Source organism: Solea senegalensis, linkage group LG8 (assembly GCF_019176455.1).
Source record: "Solea senegalensis isolate Sse05_10M linkage group LG8, IFAPA_SoseM_1, whole genome shotgun sequence".
NCBI classification, from domain to species: domain Eukaryota; kingdom Metazoa; phylum Chordata; class Actinopteri; order Pleuronectiformes; family Soleidae; genus Solea; species Solea senegalensis.
This window is the reverse complement of record NC_058028.1, coordinates 2,943,854-2,963,078: the sequence shown is the minus strand read 5'-3', so window position 1 is coordinate 2,963,078 and position 19,225 is coordinate 2,943,854. Positions and strand designations below refer to the sequence as shown.

Genomic DNA, 19,225 nt, shown 5'->3' with positions numbered 1-19,225 from the left:
GGAGAGAAGAAAACAGCTGATTTGATCACATTGATTATCTCGGACGTCACATGACCAATGTCAGCAAACACACACCGAGGACTTTGTTCAATTTGAACACGAGTGACTGAGTGAAGACGACAGCGGAGTCAGTGGTGATGAATAAAAGGTGAATCACACACAACAACAACAACAGCGTCATCAAAGTCAGGTTTTTTTTTATTATTAATCCTGTTAATAAATAATAATATTTTTCATTTTCCTAAAACATTCACACACAGACGGTGGATCGGCTGTAACATTGTCGCTCGTGCGACTACAAACTTGATTGTTTTTACAAAAAAAACAAACAAAAAAAAGTAAAATGTAGATATCAAAAAGGTGTAGAACATTTTGTCAAAGCGTTTAAAGCTCCGAGAAAAGTCGGCAGTTATGAAATTTGAAAAAACGCGAGTTAAAAGAAAACTGTGCTCGATCTCGACTGTACATTAATTTGCGTTTTAATTGACTCAGCGTAATCATCCTCGGTTACATAGAAATGTTAAAAATACAAAACAAAAACGTTATTATCTTGGCGTTGACTGTTTCCTATGTCAGATTTGTCGCGACAGACGCTAACTGCGAAAACCAAGAAGACAAAAAAAACCCAAAGCAACTTCAAGTAATTTATTATTTAGTGGATTAAAAACATTCAGTCTTTAAAATCCCCGACTGAGAGTCTAAATGTTACAATCCAGGCGGTGAATGTGCAGCAGAATAAAGGCTGTGCATTTGCGTGCGTGTGTACGCCGACGACTGCGCCGCCTACGCTCGTCAACGCCAAAAACAAAAAAAGAAAAGAAAAGAAAAGAGAAAAGCAAGTTTTTCCCAAACAAAGGGACTCTGGAGCACGGAGAAAACACAAAAAACAAAGACTCGATCCACAAATACTGCATAGTTTCATCAGTGCGTTTGGATGAATGAGTGAATTCTGGCACGGGGGAAAAAGGAAACGGGATATTTTTTGGTGTTTTGTGTGATGCGTCGATTTCCGAAAAGAACCAGACTCGGTTCCACCTTCTTTCTTCCTGAGCTCGTCGTTGTCTCATTCATTCACTCACTCATACAGAATTCAACATATTTGTTCACTTATAGGCTTTTTGTTCTCTCTAAAAAAGAAATACCACAGGATTTTTTTTGACATGGTGAATATCGATAGTTTGGCCGTTGAATTCAGTGCCAGCAGCTGAAGGTGAGTCGTGACGAGACGTTCACGTGCAGCGTCTTCACGAACAAAAAAACTGTTGTTTCACATCTTTGTCGCAGTGAAAATCGCAATTCTTTTTTCCTTTTGAAAAATGTGTCACTGACCACTTTTTTTTTAACCAAATTATTATGATTTAAAAAAAGTCTAAAAACACTGGGGGCGTGTCAAACACATACAGACCATTTAATGTAAACTCTCTATTATCAAACATTTCCACATATTTTGGTGTCAGAATAATGACAAATTGTCCACTGGTTTAATTCGAGTCCTGCTCTCTGTCTCCCCCTGTGTCTATCAGTGGTACTGATAGACAGTGGTCTGCTCTTCTTAACTTCATCTTTGGGATGTAGTTTTAAATAACGCTTCAGAGTTTTTCTGTGTGGTTATACATGATTTCCAGCAGTGATTTTAATTGTCGTGTTTGAGGAGGAGTTATAATAACTATTATTCCAAATTAAATCTTCTGAACAGAAGAGAGTTTTGATTCACTAACATTTTCGACGATTGTGACGATGAGAATCTTTGAATTTGCTTTAAAGGGACTTTATTTTGTTTTCTTTTGTTTACAGTTTAGTTGAGACGTCACATTTCATGAACAGGTGAAAAGAAAACACCACAGGACAGAGGTTTGCTTGCTAATTTTAGTGTTTTAGAAACACGTTTTTAGACGCTGCATGTGAACGGCCCTCGTACGACGTCTCCACCTGTGCTGCTTTGTTCAAAGAAGAGAAACTACCATTAAAACTGACCTCACACACAGGAGAACGCTCAGACTCCTGCTGTCTTCTTCACAGCAGATGGGTCGAGTAAGTGCAGACATGGGAACCCACACTGACTGATGCTAAGCTAACAAGCGGATGGCTCCGTTCTCGGAGCCGAGCAGCAGGAGCCTCTTGGTGGGCAGCACGGCCAGGCTGGTCAGAGTCCCGCGGAAGTTCTCCGAGCTCAGCTTGGTGCTGCTGACGGGGCTCAGGGAGATGTCGGCCATCGAGTACACGCCGATCTTGTTCGCCACCGTTCCCGACACGATCTCCGAGCCATAGAGGTCGAAGGCGTGGATGGGGTCGGACGGGGACTTGTACTGACGCACGGGCTTGTTCTCCAGGTCCTTCCACACGGCGAGGGTGTGGTCTGTGGACGAGCTGACCACCAAGTTTCCCTCTGCGGCCTGAAAACAAAGCAACACCAACATGAGAGAAAAATATTAACTGTTGATGCATGTTTACAAGTGAACAGACCAGTTATTATGACCTGCTCTGTTTGTGAGCAGTAACTCTGTCCGTCTGTTAATGGCGACAGTTCACTGAACAGCACTTGGCACTTCACAGTTCCAGCACGATTCTGCTCCACTCGCTTTTTTCTTTGCTTCTCCATCAGTGATAGAACCTGATGTTTGTTTTAGTTCCTGCTCTGACGAGGTTCAGCTGAGCCCATACTAAAATGTGACGCCATCAGACTGACAGAAGGTCATGGATTGGTCAGAGTGTCGTCACTGAAGAGTCGTGAGCGCGACGTCCAACACAAGAATCAAAGCCAACAACGTCCAACTGTAGATCCAAGTTAAAAAGACTTAAGAATCCTACTTATAGTTCCAAAATCCACTTATAATTCCAAAATCCACTTATAGTTCCAAAATCTACTTAAAGTTCCAAAATCCACTTAAATTTCCAAAATCCATCTATAATTCCAAATTCTATTTATAATCCCTAATCCCACTGATTGGTCAGAGCGTGTCGTCACATGAGCACGACGTCCGACACAAGAATCTGAAAACATGCGTTCATCTCCAACATTTAGCAAAGCAAATGTATTGAACAGAGGAGTGTGGTGCATTTAGAGACAGCACTGCTAAAAGCCGGCCATCGTGACCACGTTCACTGGTATTTCAGTTCAGTGACTGAAGGACTGAACCATTCTGTCAACACATCTGAACTAATGATTCACTTTCATCCAAAACAACTGCTTTACAAGTCACTCGTTTGTGTCGCAAAGAAAGCCACGTCACGTCAGTTTTCACGCGACCGTGCTGTGATGGCTCCGCCCACATTGAGGACGCACTATAGTAATGAAAAATTATACCAAAATGAGTCGAGTGGAGCCGAAACTATATAGTGGAAAAGTGTATTTTCCTGTGTTTCCATTAGGAAAAGAAACAAAATAACCAGCTCCCACAGTTCCATCCTTTGGCACCCTTCCCTTTGGGAACCAGAATAAAATATACGGGGGGCGGAGTTTGACCTGCTCCTCTACAGATCAATTGAACAATTAAAACTTCCCTTTTTTTTGCTTCTTAAATGTGAATATTGTCAAAATGTAAGAATTATTTTAGAACAAAGGAATCATTAAAAACTGAATCATTTTAATTTTGTGGTCAACATTTTATGGACCAATTCATCGAGAAATAATCAACACATGAATCGCTTATAAGAAGAATTGTTAGTTTCAGCCCTACATTATTGTTTTTATGTTTAAATGACTTTAACTGACCACATTTGTGTCAGAACATTAAAAAGAGCACAGAGTGAATGATGTGTATGAACTCAGCTGAAGTCTGAGTAATGTGAAGGAGCCAATAAGAAGAGCTGCACTGGCTCTTTTTCTAATGAGTAACTCCGGTCCATGTTTGTCTAAACTTGTGCCTTTAAAACCAGAGACACAATCCTTGACCTAACGTGGGGTTAAATAAAGTTTGCTCATCCCTCTGTTGACAACAGACTCACCGGGTACAACTTTCACCATCTCTGTTACCACTGGAAAAAACGATACAACACTTTTCTCATGTTGAACTTGTGTCAGGGTTTGAAAATCACATTGATCATAATCAATTTAGGCCTACACACAAAGGAGAGATGAACATTTTCTTATTTTTCTATTCCTGCTGCCAAGTAAACTCATATTTTACACTATTTTCTCCATTTATTATGACACATCGTGACTGCATGGGCTGTGTGTTCCACAGTCTTTCCCAGAAAATCTGATGTGATTTTAAAAACACGCCCATTTTAACAACTTTGTCGTTAACTTAACGACAAACAGAGACACAGTTCATGTCAGTGAAGATGTCAGGGTTTAGGGCTGCTATCACTTATTGTTCATTGGTTAAGAATTACTTAAAAAAACAATAATAATAATAATAATAATAGTCAACTATTTTGATCATTTTTAATAGTTAAAACAAGTATACGGCTTCTTAAAAGTGAATATCCTCTGGTTTCTTTGCTCCTAGAGCTGCAACTAACAGTTATTTTCATAATCTGTTGATTATTTTCTCGATTAATTGAGTCATCGTTTGGTTCATAAAATGTCGAAAAATATTGATCAGCGTTTGTTAAACCTGGAAATGATGATGTTTCTCAAAAGAAGTGTTTTTGTCCACAAACATGATTCAGTTTTAATGATTTCTTTGTTTTATGGAGCAAAAGAAACCAGAAAATATTCACGTTTAAGAAGCTGAAAAATTACAGAAATAGAAAATATTCACATTTAAGAAGCTGAAAAATGAGAGAGGTAGAAAATATTCACATTTAAAAAGATGAAAAATTACAGAAACTGGATTTAATTCTTTAGAAGACAATCAATTATCAGAAGAGTTGACTATTCATTTAGTAATCGCCAACTATGAAAATAATTGTTACCTGCAGACAAGTCTGCATTATGGTTCAAATGTCAGTTAGCTGTAAACTTCTCAAACAGCAGATTCAAATAAAATCAGCCGGAAGTAATAACAAACACTTTGGTTAATTGTGTCCAGTACTTTTAAAATGACGTAATCGGATTAGAGCTGAAACAATTACTCGATTAACCGATTATTATTATAAGTGAATATAAAACTAAAATCTCTGACCAATAATGTGATTAGATTCATCTGTGTTCAGTCAAACAGACACTAGAGGGAGACAAGGACACACACACACACACACACACACACACACACACACACACACACACACACACACAGAGTAAACGTACCTTCATCTGGAGGATATCTCCTTCATGAGCAGGCCAGCCCTTCAGAATGAGTCCCGTCCGAGCGTCGAGAAGAACAATGAAGCCCGACGAGAAACCTGCGGCCACAGTCCGTCCTGAAGGACTCACCGCCAGGTAACGGATGAGACCGGCGCTCAGATTGCTGTACGCCAGACGGAATTCATGCTGAGGATGAAGACACAGGTTTGTTAGTGAAGAACGTACAAAACCTTCAGAAGTCACAGCAGAAACAGACGGGACTGAGAAGACTTTATCACTATTAAATTAAAATGTTTCTTGTTTCTTGTTGTCTACAGAGCTCCCCCTACAGTTTGGGAGTCCAGGTGTTTATGACACCGTGTGTGTTTGTGTGTGTTGAGTGCCATGAAGCAACTTCTTTTTCTCACAAGACCTGAGACTTTGCGAGACCTCCTGGTCGGCTATCCTAGTCTTACAAAGCTTACAAAGTGCAAGAGAGAGGCGGAGCTATGACATCATCATTTCCCCAACATTTGTCTACACAAAAACACAAGGGTGCAGTGATTCTCCTGAACGTGTCCTGTGTACGCTGAGTTTATAAATATATAAAGTATAAGTATATAAAAAAGAGACTGCTGCTGTTTTTGATGACCATTTCACGTCACACGTCTCCACAGAGTGAGTGAGTGAGTGAGTGAAAGGTAAGTGAGTGAGTCGTCACCTGCAGTCCTGGTTTGCGAGGATCAATGAAGCGTAGAACAGAGTCTGCGCTGCCAAACACGACGCTGCACTGAGGCGCCGGCATCGTCGTGACCGCTGTGATGGGATTCTTCCCGTCCACAGCTTCATACGAGCGGATCCATTTGCCTGAGGGCAGAAAACAATGTGATTCTATGATGAAAGATTTGAGCGAATTTAGCAGAAAAATAATGATACGAATGACGTACAATCTTCTCTACAGAGTTTGTCCTGGACAAACTAAACTTCTTCAGAGCTTTAATGATACTTGAGGGCTACAGTAGGTTCTCAGGGCGAGGTGAACAGCGAACAGCTGCTTTATTCTCCGCTGCTTTTTTCACTACTTTGTCACTATTTCTGTCCATTTGTTGGAAAGAAAAAACATTTTTTGACTGTATAAACAAAGTGAATTCACATGTGATTGTATTAACCTATGTCAGTGTGTTTCCCTGTCATAGTTATGACACTAAACATTGTCATTGTTCACTTTAAGAGTTTGCTAAACAATATTTATTGGATGTGAGATGCAGGAAAACTGATGAGTAATGTACAGGAAAGTGATTTCAGAGAATTTTACAGAGCTTATTTACAGAATTGTGTCGTGAGATTTTCAAATTGTACGGCCCCTTTTTTTTTTACTCGAACTCTCGTACCTGTATACTGGTCCCACAGGTGAATGGTGCCGTCGCAGCTGACGACCTCCTGCGAAGTCTCTAGCTGTCCCACGTAGAAGATGGACTTCCGGTGTTCGCTGTATGTGAGCCGAGGCTCCACCTCCTGCGTCCCGTCGCCATGGTTATACAGCGGCCAGAGCTTCACAGTCTTGTCCTTGCTCCCGGAGAGGAAGTAATCCTCGCCAGCGAGGGGCGCCAAACACTTTGTGGTGCCCGAGTGTCCGAGGAAGCTCTGCAGTCGTATCTGGTGGAAGTGGAAGTGTGGATCCTGCTGGTTCAGACCGATCTCGTACTGCCAGTACGCCAGCCAGTTTCCCTGCAGCGAGCGGCCGCTGCGGGGCAGCTCCTGCTTCAGTGCGCTGTCCTCCAGGTTTGAACCCGTCAACCAGGAGGTGGGAAGTGCAGCAAACGTGTTCACAGACGCTGTGGTGAAGGTGGATGACGTGGTGACGCTCGGCGCGGTGTGGCTGGAGCGACCCCAAGAGGTGGCCAAGCCCGACTCAGAGTCCCGGGACACCTGGATACGGTTACCTACCAGGTGGCTCCCAAACGTGCCGGACTCGGGGAGGGAGTCTCCCAGAGGACTGGAGCTGTTTGACGGTGCAGGGAAAGGCCGTCTGCCAGACAGATCCACGGAGGACGGAGGCTGCTCTGGCCTGGACGTTGCCGTGGCGTTGGTCTCGGGCGTCACCTGACTCAGACTCTGGTGGTAGGACTGAGCCAACTGCCAAACCAGCTGATGGTTGGGAACCAGCTTACGGATCGCCACGTCACCTGCAGAAATCACAATAGAAACACAAGTGTAAGAGTATGTTGAAAAGTATCTCGGTGTGTTCTTGTAAATTCACACCACCTATGAGACAGTAGAAGGGGATGTAGGAGGCGTGGGCCATCTGAGGATTGAAGACCGTCTGCAGCTCTTCCAAGACGCTCAACTCGTACGTCACGTTCGACTCTTCGGGCGTACACACGTCCACCACTGTCACTTCTCCCACAACTCTGCGGGGGGCGCTGTCCAGCTGCAACATAAGAAGATGAGAGTGAACGGATAAACGTTTAAATACAGAAAGTACAGCATTTCAGAGACTTTCATTTTCTAATTTCACAGGTAGAACACGTGCTTCAGCTAAATCATTTCAACTTGAGAAGTAAAGTAACAAAGTACTAATGTTTATCTTCATAATCCTGCCAAATGTCTGTTTCAATAAGGCCTGCTATGATTAATCAAACTATTTTAACAATCGATGAATCAGTTTTAATAACCAAAACAAGTCTTTCAACGTGAATATTTCATCAATATAGATTAACTGATTATGAAAATGATTGAGTTTTAATGACTTCTTTTGCAGAGAAACCAGAAAATATCCACATTTTAGAAACTGAGAAATCAGAGAAACTTGTTTTCGTAAGATAGAAGATGGAACACTGATAAGCTCTTTGTGCATTTAGATCAATATAGTGATCTGTGAAGTCATGTATTTACATTTTTTATTATGATTTGTAAAAATATGTAAAGATTTGAATGTTTTTAACAGTTTTTATATCACGTGTGTGTGTGTACCTGGGGCTGCAGACAATGCAGCAGAGAGAAAACAGCGAAGAAGCCCCGCAGAGTGTCAGCCATGTGCTGCTGCACCATCTCCCTCCCGATGCGCAGACAGATGAGAGCCATCAGGCTGAGAGTCTTCAGACACACTGCGGTGCGCGTCTGCACCCCGCTGGGGAAACTGTGGTACAGCAGGACGAGCGTGACAAAGCAGAGGACGAGTGTTTTGTTATGATTACCTTTCAGCACAAACAAAGAAGCATGTCACTACCACCATGTGTTAATGTGTGTGTGTGTGTTATTTACCCCATAGTGGGAGTGGTGAGCAGGTCGAGCAGAGGCAGAAGCACGTCCTGATTGATCTTCATGAGCATGTCCATCAGGGTGGTGTCAGAGAGGAAGACGACGATCTTCTGCGTGAGTGCGACGGCCGCGAGCAGACTCGCCTCCTTACGCGTGTTGAGGCGCTGCGAAGACGGCGGAGACACCTGGAAGACACGCGGGAACAAAAGTCAGCTTCTGAAACGTCCTCGGTACGAAGACGAGTTTCACAATGAAAAACTAACTTTGTGATTTAAGATGTGTTTTAATTTGAAAGATCCGATATTGATGAAGAAAATCTCTGGATCGACCATTTAACATTTCCTGTATCCTCTGCACTAATGTCTCATTTGTTTCTACCCTGGACTTTTCTTTTGTTCTCTAACTCAAACTGTTTTTTTATGACAGAGTATTAGGACTTTGAGAATAAAGTCTTAATTTACGAGAATAAAATCTTAATTTACGAGAATAAAGTCTCAATTTATGAGATTAAAGTCATAATATTCTAACCTGTTGTTTTAGAAGAGGAAAGCAAGAAAACGCAAACCTTTATATCTTTACCTGAAATTATGACAATGTGATGCTGATGTGCCAAAAGATGAGGTATCTCCTTGTTTGTGAAACCTATTCTTAAGTACAATTCCACAAAATGCTCCACGGCCCTCATTTTAACAACTCTCCTCTTCTAAAACAACAGGTTAGAATATTACCACTTTAATCTCGTAAATTTACGACAAAAAAAAAATAAAAAAATCACAGACCTCAAGAATAAAGTCGTAAATTTCCGACTTTATTCTCAATGTCTGGGTTTTTTTTCTCTCAATGAGAGAAACTTCGTCGTAGTTTTTAACTCAACTCAAAGTTCATTTATAGAGCACATTTAAAAACAACCGAGGTTGAACCAAAGTGCAGTACAGAGTGACGTCAAATACCAAAATAAAAACAATAAAAAGAGAAAGCCTAAAAACATAAAACATTTAAAAACGATACAGAGCGTAGTAAAACACATACGAACAAACAAACAAACAACAATGGGAGTCCAATAGAGTAAAAGTAGGTTTTTAAAGAGGATTTTCTAATGTGCCTCTGATGTGCCAGGGCAGGGCGTTCCAGAGCTGAGGAGCTGCCACTGCAAACATCTAACTGCAGCTGATTAAGGTTCAGGTTTTACAGCTGCACTGCAGAGTTGCACTGTGTTGGGAATCGTCAGGGTATGCAGTAAAATTGTCCAAACAGCCCAAAATAACCTCTCTGATCTGCACAAGGTGAGGTCAGATACAGATCCAGACCACCGCCTGCATGAAGAGGTCAGGTTGCTTCCGGATGCAGAGATGCGAGACTAAAAGATTCATTAGTCCCTGCAGCGATTAGACTCGGGTTAAATTACCCGTTGTAATCTGTTTGTCATGTTTTGTTGTGGCTGTGAAACAATAAGATTATTGAACATGAACTTGTGTGGTCATATTAAATTAAAAAGTAAGCATTACTGTAACGGCTTCGGGGTAAATTAGTATGAAAACTTTAATATTTCATGCGATGCAGCAGGTTAGAGATCAAACCTTTATACAATTTTCAGCATTAGTTCTGTTAAAATATCCAAAATAACCAAGCAATATTGGTATGAAGACTAAAATATCTCTAAATAAATCAAATAGAATCAAATTGGGACCTTGTAAACTCAAATCTTATTCATAGATGTGACCAAAGTGCTGCAGAGAACCACATCAACCTGAAATAAAGGCCAGGGTGAAAAAGCAGGTTTTAAAAGCTTTAAAAACACTAAAGGTACTTCAGTTTAAGTAAATTATTAAAATTCAATTGAATGGGAATCAAATTGATTGAGGAAATCAGGCCGACTTCATAATCATGATATAAAACAATAGAGTGAATGTTCTCCTCTCACCAGGTATCCTATATAAGGCAGGTACTGGTACGTCAGCACAGGCTCTCCATAGAGCTGAGCGATGTAGATGAGACAGTCCAGCACAGGAACTGCTGTGTGATCACCAACCACAGGTTTCTTCTCATACACGCTGCCCATTCCCACGCTGTCCAGGCTGCTCTGCTCCTGAGCAGGAGCCACAAACAGGTGGTTCTCAGGCCCTGAAGTCAGAGAACACACGGTGGCGGTGAAGAACGAAAACATGTTTATGTTTTAGGCTTAAAAAGAAAATAGGAGGGGAAAAAAAACGTACCGATGTAGCAGTTTGTCAGCAAACGCAGCAAATTTCTGGCAATGAATCGAGACGTGAGCGTCGGTCCGAGCTTCGCAGAGAGCCAGCGAACGGTTTTGCACATCGTGTCTGTGTGGAGACATTAAAATCAAACATTTCATACAAGGCTGCAACGATACATTTTGAGAATCGATTAAATCGGTTTCTGTGATTCTCTGTGAAGTTTTCAGATATATCAGCTTCTCAAATGTGAATATTTTCTGGTTTCTTTTGCACAATATAACAAAGAAATCAACAACAACATTCAACAATCAACACGTTTCATTCATTTTCTGGACCAAAACCTTCAATTAATCAAGAAAATGACCGACAGATCAATTATGAAAAGAATCGTTAATTGTAGGCCAAGTCTACACAACAGAGTTGTCACTAGAGGTAGACAAAATGCTCAGTTGGGCTGATTAATCTAATTAATCTACACTGGCCAATTATTATTTATTAATTAATGCATTTTTGTTCTCAGAAACCTGATAAATGTTGCTGAGTCACTAAAACTTATTTTCATCGAAAAGGTTGACACAACTTATAATCAAGAGATGAATCAAATATGGAAATAATCGTGAATTGCAGCCCTAATTTCATGCATCCAGAATTCACTCACCTAGAAGAATCTTTTGCTCCTTCTCCTCAGAGTTCTCTGATGGATCCTGGCCGTCGTCGTCCTCTTGTCTTCCCACGATGCCTTTCTCCGGTTCTTCCAGAGCCATCCCGTTGACGAACTCGCCCTCCAGAGTAACAACTGTGGCTCCTGAAGCTTCAGTGCAGCCAGAGAGCGACAGCTCCAGGCTGGTTTCGGTGGTTTCCTTCCCCTCGTTGGCCTCAGTCACCTCCTCTTCCTCCAGTTCTCCTCCTTCCTCTCCCTCGCTGCCGTGCTTCAGGTCCTGGCTGCTGTCGGCCGACTTGAGACTGACCCGATCGCGAATCGAGTCTCCGTCGCCCAGCGAGAGTTCACTTGTGCTGCTTTTGTCGCTGAGTTTGCCCACACTCAGAGACTCCTGGTCCTGGTCCTTGGAGGCAGAGTTGTGGTTGTGCTGTTTCCCGGCAGCCACAGCAGCTCCGTTGTTAACGTAGAATCCGTTCTGAAAGTCCTCGGCCTCGGAGAGAAACACTTGATCGTTCAGACTGATGCCCGACGAGTAGTCGACCAGCCCCGCGTCTCCGACTCCACTGCCTCCGCTGCCACCGCCCATATTCCCGCTGACAGACCCAGACGAGGGCCGCACCTCACCGCACTGGAAGTCCTCTTCCTCTTCAAGATTACAGGTCCCGGCCCTCAGTCCTTTACAAGTGTCTGCACCGGAGCCCGAGGTGCAGCTTTCAAAGCCAGTGATGACCTGCAACACGTGGGGAAGTAGGCTGGAGAGAAAGGCCTGCAGGCCGAGCCTCACAATCAGCTGCAGGATGAAACAGTCGGTGTAGAGATAGAAACGTCCTCGCAGGCAATGAGGGTTTTCGTAGACGTTGATCAGGGGCTTCAGTAGGTACTTGTTTGCGTTCCTGGGACCCAGTACTCTGGAGATGGGCTCGAAAAGGTACCAAGCAGCGTAGACAGCTGTGGATTCCTCGAGCATGAGGGCGAGAATGAAGGGCAGGAGAATCTCAAGACCTTCGGCGGTGATGTTCCCGCGCAAAAGCGTCTCAAGCTGCTGCCACAGGTGGAAGACGACGTCCCTTCCTTGAGCACCACACGACGTCTCCATCTTGGTGTGGAAGGAGAAGATGAAATTATGAAGTGCTGGGAAATAGGGTGGGAAAGGAAAGGGCGAGATGACGGAGTTCAATAACTGGCAGGGGTTTGGAGGAGGGAGGCCGTCGCAGATGGGGTCGTACTTGAAGAGGAGTGGACGCGGGCAGTCCGGGATTTCTCTGTGTGCTTCTCCGGAGTGTTTCTCTATGAGCAGCAGCGTCTCGAGAGCGTGGTGCAATGACAGCGGTACGTCCCGCAGGCTGGCAGAGCAAAGCTTCATCACGGCTTGGAAACGCTGGGCGAGCGGCGTGCCTGGCTTCAGTCCGCTCAGTTTGAAGGAGAAGAATATCTCTGCGATGAGAACACCCAGGGCCTGCATGTCTCTTTGGTAGAGCCGGGTCAGGGAGGGCAGAGATTCGGCCACCGCGCCACTTCTCGTGCAGCCGCTGGATCCTGCGAGATGCTGCACTTCAGCGTGCAGACTCTTCACCAGGAAGTTGCTCAACTTCTCCAGCTCTTCCAGAGGTTGTAGCGGGTTGAAGCCTTCGGGGAGGGTGATTTTGATTTCCTCCGTCACGGTGGCCGTCACACTTCCATCGCCGTGTTTTTTGTTCACGGCTCCGCCTCTGTGCAACACAACACTGCGTAAACCCCCAGGACCTAAGCCGCTCGTAAAATCCCCCGGGAAGGAACTCGGAGACTGAGACACGATCAGTGCAGCGTGCTCTCCTCCGAGTTTCCCTCCTGCTGTACTGACACACGGCAGCGGCACAGAGCTGGACGCCCCGGTGGATGCCAATGAGTCCAGAGCTTCTGTACCTTGCTCCAGCTCATCATCTCTGTCCACCATGGTCCAGCCAGTGGACTCACATCCGATGGACTCGGGCACCATTCCGTCCACAGCGTCGACCACCGCGTTGAATTGAGGGATGTGAAGAGAAGGCACATAAAGAGCAGCAAGACCGAGGAGAGGAGGTTCTGCTGGAGCGTACTGTGTGGGGGACAGGCGGGGCGGGTGCGGTTGGTCAAACAGCTGAACGACACCATACGTAGTCAGATTGGTGTGGTTGTCCACGAGGTGCAGGCACACGTTCTTGGCTTTCACGGCTTCTTTACCAGACAGCTTGAAGCCAAAGGTGAGGTCGATCCAGTGATGCAAATGCTGCGACACCTCCCTGCTCTCCAGCAGATGGCGGTGGACCTCAACAAACTCCTCACAGGACTTGCACCACGAAGGCACATCCAGGTCCGGCATGTCGGGGTGGATGGAGCGGAAAATGGTGGGATCAGTGTAGAACTCTGGGATGCACTCGTCGGGAGTCCAGCTCTGCATTCGCTCCATACTGGCTGGGTATTCGTTGGGCTCCCACTGAGACCTCACGTGGCTGCACAACACTGATTTGGGCGTCTGCCGTGCTTTGTAGACGTAGTACGTGATGTCCGAGAGCACGTCAGAGATGTGATGGGGAACGTGGAGGTGGTCCGACTGTCCGGCACCGCCGGCACCAACAGAGACGCCGAGATCTCCACCGACACCACCTCCTCCGGCCGCCAGAGCCTCTTTGGTCATCTCATATGTAAAGTCCAGCTGTTTGTCCCCCTTATTGAGCCTGAACTTTGACCTACGGAGGTCCCGGAATTTTCCAAATGGCACAGTGAAATCCACCACCCACGGCAGCACTGGGTGGTAATTAGGGTCTCCTTCTCGTCGTCCCGCCAACCTGTTAAGTTCCATCAAGTAGCGGAAGTTACTGACTCGTCCGTGCACCCAGTCCAGAACCAACGTCTTGAGCTCGTCAAAGCAGTCTTTGCACAGTCTTTTGTTCTCTTGGCTCACGCACAAGCGGTCCCGTGGTGGGACACTTTTTGGCACTTGTCTGCCACTAACGTCGCCGTTTGTCTCCCCCTCTGCCCCCAGCTCCTCGTAGTGGGCCAGGTTGAGCTTGAGGCGACTGCAGAGCTGCTCATCGACTGCTACGTCCTGCAGGGAGAGCTCGCCACAAGACAGACCCGCTGCGTGACACGCCTGCAGAGCGCTCAGTAACTGGTAGAGGATGAACAACACTTTGGCGTGGCTGTTAGCGAGCTTGGCTGGGCTGAAGGAGACGATATCTTGGAGCGAATACTGAGTGTATGGTAGGATGACGTACAACATGTCTGCCGTCTCCAGCAGACACTCTGCAGGCAGGACGTTAGGACACATGTTGTCTGACGGGGACCTGGGAAAACAAGACGAGGTGGACGACGGCAGGTAGTTTTCTTTCTCTTTCTCTCTGGCCGGAGAGAGGGATGGCGACGCTCTGTCAGACGACATGAAGGTGGAGTTGAAGAGCTTCTGCAGCGCGTGACGCACGGCGTCTACGGCGGCAATGTGCATCTGCTCTCCTGCTCCTGTGTATGGCTGCACGAGTTTGTGATGAAAGTCACGCCACAGGTTCCTGGAAAAGGCAAAAGAAAATCTGTTACATACGGGTTTTCTTTCACCTGAGGAACATTTAAAGTCATTGTATACAAGACATTTATCTTCTGACATCAGGATTTCAAACAACACAAGTTTAACAGTGAATTTATTAACTTTGTACAATAAAACAACCTCATGTGGGGCAAAGAAAACTAATACATTAATAATCAAACTGTTGAACCAATAGTCAAAATAGCAGCTTAACAATTGATTACCAGCTGCAGCCAACCTCATTTTTAATAGTGAATAAAAACATGAAGGAACCCTTTTTTTCAAGTTTTTAGACATATTTTAAAATAAATAATAAACATAATAAATCATACTAACATAAACATTAAATAATGGTTAATTGTTGCTTAATTAATGTGCTTTGTGATACATGATCCACTTCACAATAAGGGGTGCAATAAGCATTAATAGATGTTAATAAATGCTTAATTTTAGATAATAGTGTATATAGTTAATAGTTTTTTCTGTGTTGTGGCTTCATAAACTGTTGAATAAAGTATGAATACCTTATTTACCCTGAATAAAATGTTAATTATTAACATTAGTACATGCTTACGACAATAACAATTAATGTTATTATCTTATGTAAATATACATGTACACAGTACCTGACATTATGCTGGGACACACACTGCATGGTTTTGACATAAGAATCCTTTGCCTTAAGTTCCATCTGTTGGTCACACGGGTCTCGGGCCAGTCTGTAGCTCAGCTTGTTTTTCCTCACACCCTGAACACACACTCGTGTCCAGCCTGCGGGCAGCTTTGCCTGAGAACACTGGAGGTACGTGCAAATCTCCGCCTCGCTGACGCTGTCGAAGCGGGCGCAGCGTATCAGCCTCCTCTCCCTCAGAGCCGTCGCCCAGCGCACAGGAACCAGGGCAACGAGCTCGCGGGGACGACGGCCCGGACCTTGCTGCCGCTGGTCGACGCCCAAGTCTCTCTCCACGGCGTGCATCAGCCAATCCATGGCGAGTCTTCAATACTTGTCCAGAGTTTGCCACTGCTCGGCTGCGTTTCCTCCACTGTCTCACACTGGTGATGATTCTCAGTCATCCATGGAGGGGGAGCTCGTCCACTCCCTCTGTCCGTCTGTCCCTCTGAACATTGGAACAAAAATCAATAATTAATCAAAGATTCTTTCTAGTCATAAACTTACAGTACAACACTGTTTACCAGGAGTGAAAGTCAACTTAATGAATAGATGACAAAAACAAGGACACACTTAATAACCAGGGCTGTAACAATGATATTATTAGAGCTGCTGTAAACAATCATTGTCATAATCGACTATTCTGTCGATTATTTTCTTGATTGATCATTTGGTCCATAAAATGTCTTTTTTTGTCAAACCTGGAAAAGATGATGTTCTCAAATGTCTTGTTTTGTCCACAAACCAGAATGATTCGGTTTTGATGATTTCTTTGTTTTACAAAGCAAAGAAACCAGAACATATTCATGTTAAATAAGCTGAAAAATCACAGACAGTGGTTTGTAATGAAAATAAACTGAATTTCTTTGTTTTGTGGACAAAACAAATATTTTCCACATGTTAATTGAGAAAATAATCAAATTAAATTGTAATGCTTATGAGAGTACTCATTAGTTTCCAAGACTTCCAATTAAACTGTTAAAAATGCAAGTAACGTACAACAACTCGCAGCCCTAATGTCAACAACAATAGACTAAAATAGCTATAAGATATGAAATAAATATAAATCTCTAACAGTGCAGAGGGAGCACTTTGCTGACAAAAGTTTATTTCACGGTGCTTTCACTGTCACACTGTCAGGCTCTGCTGATACCACAGGTTATTCTCTAAAACAGGAAATAAAGAAGATTACTGTCACGCAAGAAGGATGTGGAAAAAAAGAAAAAAGAAAAAAGAAATGGTGACTGAGCGTGACTGAAGTTTGAGCTCATCTCACATGACTGTACTACTTCTGCTCTATAAAAAAACAATCAGGTCCACACTCTGGTGGCAAGAAAGCAAAGGAAATCCTAAGTAACTGCAAATCACGACAATATTGCAATAAATGTGTTGTTTTTCAGATTGTGAAACATAAATGGGGAAAGCCTCCTGTGCATAAAACACAGCTTTAATGTTATATTGAACATTTTTAAGTAATTAATGTTTAACCTGAGGTAGAGCTCATAAAAGTACATCCCCAGTAACTCTACAATAAACGGTGCATTTTAACCTACAATGAATTTGTTCATATATATAAACGATATATATTCTTTGTTGCTAAGTTTTTTCTGTGTAAAACAGTGTAGATACAACTTCATTTCACTGCTGCTAAACTACTGCTAGAATACAATGCATGCGACAAAAAATTCTGAAAACGTAAATGACAAACTTATATGTCACATGTCAGGAGTCAAACATTGAGATTTTTCTTTCCTAGAACAAAGATATTGTGTTAAAAGGAAGACGTTGTATTTCCTTGTCTGGTGCTGTACTACCTGTAATACCCCCACAGCCCACTAGAGGGCCGCGACTCACACTTTGGGAAGCACCGAGCGCGACGCTAAGGCTATGAAAGAGCTAACTGTCCAGCAGAGACTGCAGTCAAACACGTCAAATAAAACCAGAACACTTCAGTGAGTCTGTTAAAAGTGACTCCGTCACTGTAACACGTTAAACTCACCTCCTCTCACACACTTAAACAAGATGACAGCTAGTTAGCATCGAGCTAACGGTGCGCCGCCGCCGGTTTCACGCATCATTGTGTAACTCGTTCCTCTCACGTCACGAGGACATGTTGCGGTGCCGGCGCGTGCCTGCTCCGTTTGCCGGTGTTTGCGGACGCGTGACAGCGGCGGCGGACCCACGACAGTCCGTCACAACACGGGCTGCTTCTGCTCAGCGCTAACAAGAGCCATGTTTGAAAAGAGACGCCTCACGTGACAAAACAGCAGCCCCGTGTCATGTGATTCCTGGCTGCAGTTCCTGCTGCCGCCGCTTCGTGGCGCCGTTGCTGTTGCTGCCGCTAGTACCGCTAGTAGGCGAGTGGCGCCACCGCTAGTACCGCTCCACTAGCAGCGACAGAGAAGGCAGTAGCTATTGGCGCTAGTACCGCTAGACGCAGCGGTACATTTACCGCCACACTAGCAGCGGCAGAGGCCTCAGCAGCCAATGACTTTTACCGCAACATTAGCAGCGGAAGAGGGGGTAGCGTCACGAGCCGCGGTACTAGCGGCAGCACTCGCGGCAGCACACGCGGCAGACAACACTAGCAGCGGCAGAGGCGGTGCTTGCAGTATTACTACCACTACTAGCGGCAGGTGGTTCCGACGCCACTACCGCAGCTGGTACCAGTACTGTTAATGCCAGCGGTACTAGTTCCGATAACGCCGCCTCTGCCGCTGCCAGTGGTTAACGCGGAAGCCGCTGTTCCGCAAGTGCTGCTAAAAACATAAGAAAATAAAGTTGAATAAAGTAAATAATGAAGACAGACAAGGATATTAATGTAAACATAAAAAGTAATAAATACAGCTGAGTCATGAATTATAATGTTGCCCAATTTAATCTGGTAATTAAATATAATCTGGCCAGGAATTCACTTTCATGTTGTTCATCTTTTGTTTACACTCTGCTCATTCCAACACAGAAATATCATCAGTGAGAGGTTTCACCACATGGTGGCGTCGTGTGTGTCATTTCAAAGAGAAATCATTTCAGCAGTCTTTTACAGTTCTACACAAAAAAACATGTAATTTAAGATAGGTTGTGTTTTTACTGTTGTGTGAATCAAACATGATGAATGTGAGTCAAGTGTGTGATTGATGTGTGTTTGATTTACATACATGATTCTCAGTCCTATATCATTCTTATTTGTTCTTATGTATTTATATGTCTTAATATATACTGCTGTCTGTTAGTTACTTGATTTTGACTTTGTTCCACTGTTAAATATGTTTTTTAAAAAAAAAATAAAAAGTTGTATATCACATTCCAGTGTTATAGTACACACTTAATCTGGATATTTGCTGTGATGTGAACTTTGACCTTTTCACTAAACATCAACGTCAAATCAGAATTTAATTGAATGAACACAAAAAATTAAATGACAACAATAAAAATGTAAAACGTGATTGATTCATGAATCAATATTAGTAGCGGTACTAGCGGTAATGATTCTAGCAGTATTAGTTGCAGTACTAGTAGCGGTACAAACCATACTAGTAGCGATACTAACAGTAAAATTAGTAGTGGTATCAATACTAGTAGCGGTACTAGTAGTAGAAGCGATACAAGCTATACTAGTAGAGGCACTAGGAGAGGTATTTGCAGTATCTGTACCAGTAGCAGTACTAGCAGTAACGATCCTAGCAGTACTAGTAGCGGTACTAGAGGTAGCTTTACAAGTAGCAGTACTAAC

General features: G+C 43.8%; 1 protein-coding gene across 1 annotated transcript; it reads right to left on the bottom strand.

Annotated features, from left to right (window-relative positions):
- Positions 1-631: 631 nt before the first annotated feature.
- wdr81 (WD repeat domain 81) lies at positions 632-17,764 on the bottom strand. The gene is made up of 12 exons (XM_044032062.1): positions 17,492-17,764; positions 15,449-15,940; positions 11,285-14,808; positions 10,645-10,752; positions 10,353-10,552; positions 8,435-8,616; positions 8,144-8,309; positions 7,436-7,601; positions 6,562-7,356; positions 5,892-6,037; positions 5,195-5,377; positions 632-2,393 (listed from the first exon to the last, which is right to left on the bottom strand). Exons 2-12 carry the CDS (start codon positions 15,808-15,810, stop codon positions 2,067-2,069), a joined length of 6,159 nt encoding a protein of 2,052 aa, XP_043887997.1. The 5' UTR covers positions 15,811-15,940; positions 17,492-17,764; the 3' UTR covers positions 632-2,066.
- Between the last annotated feature and the right edge of the window lie 1,461 nt (positions 17,765-19,225).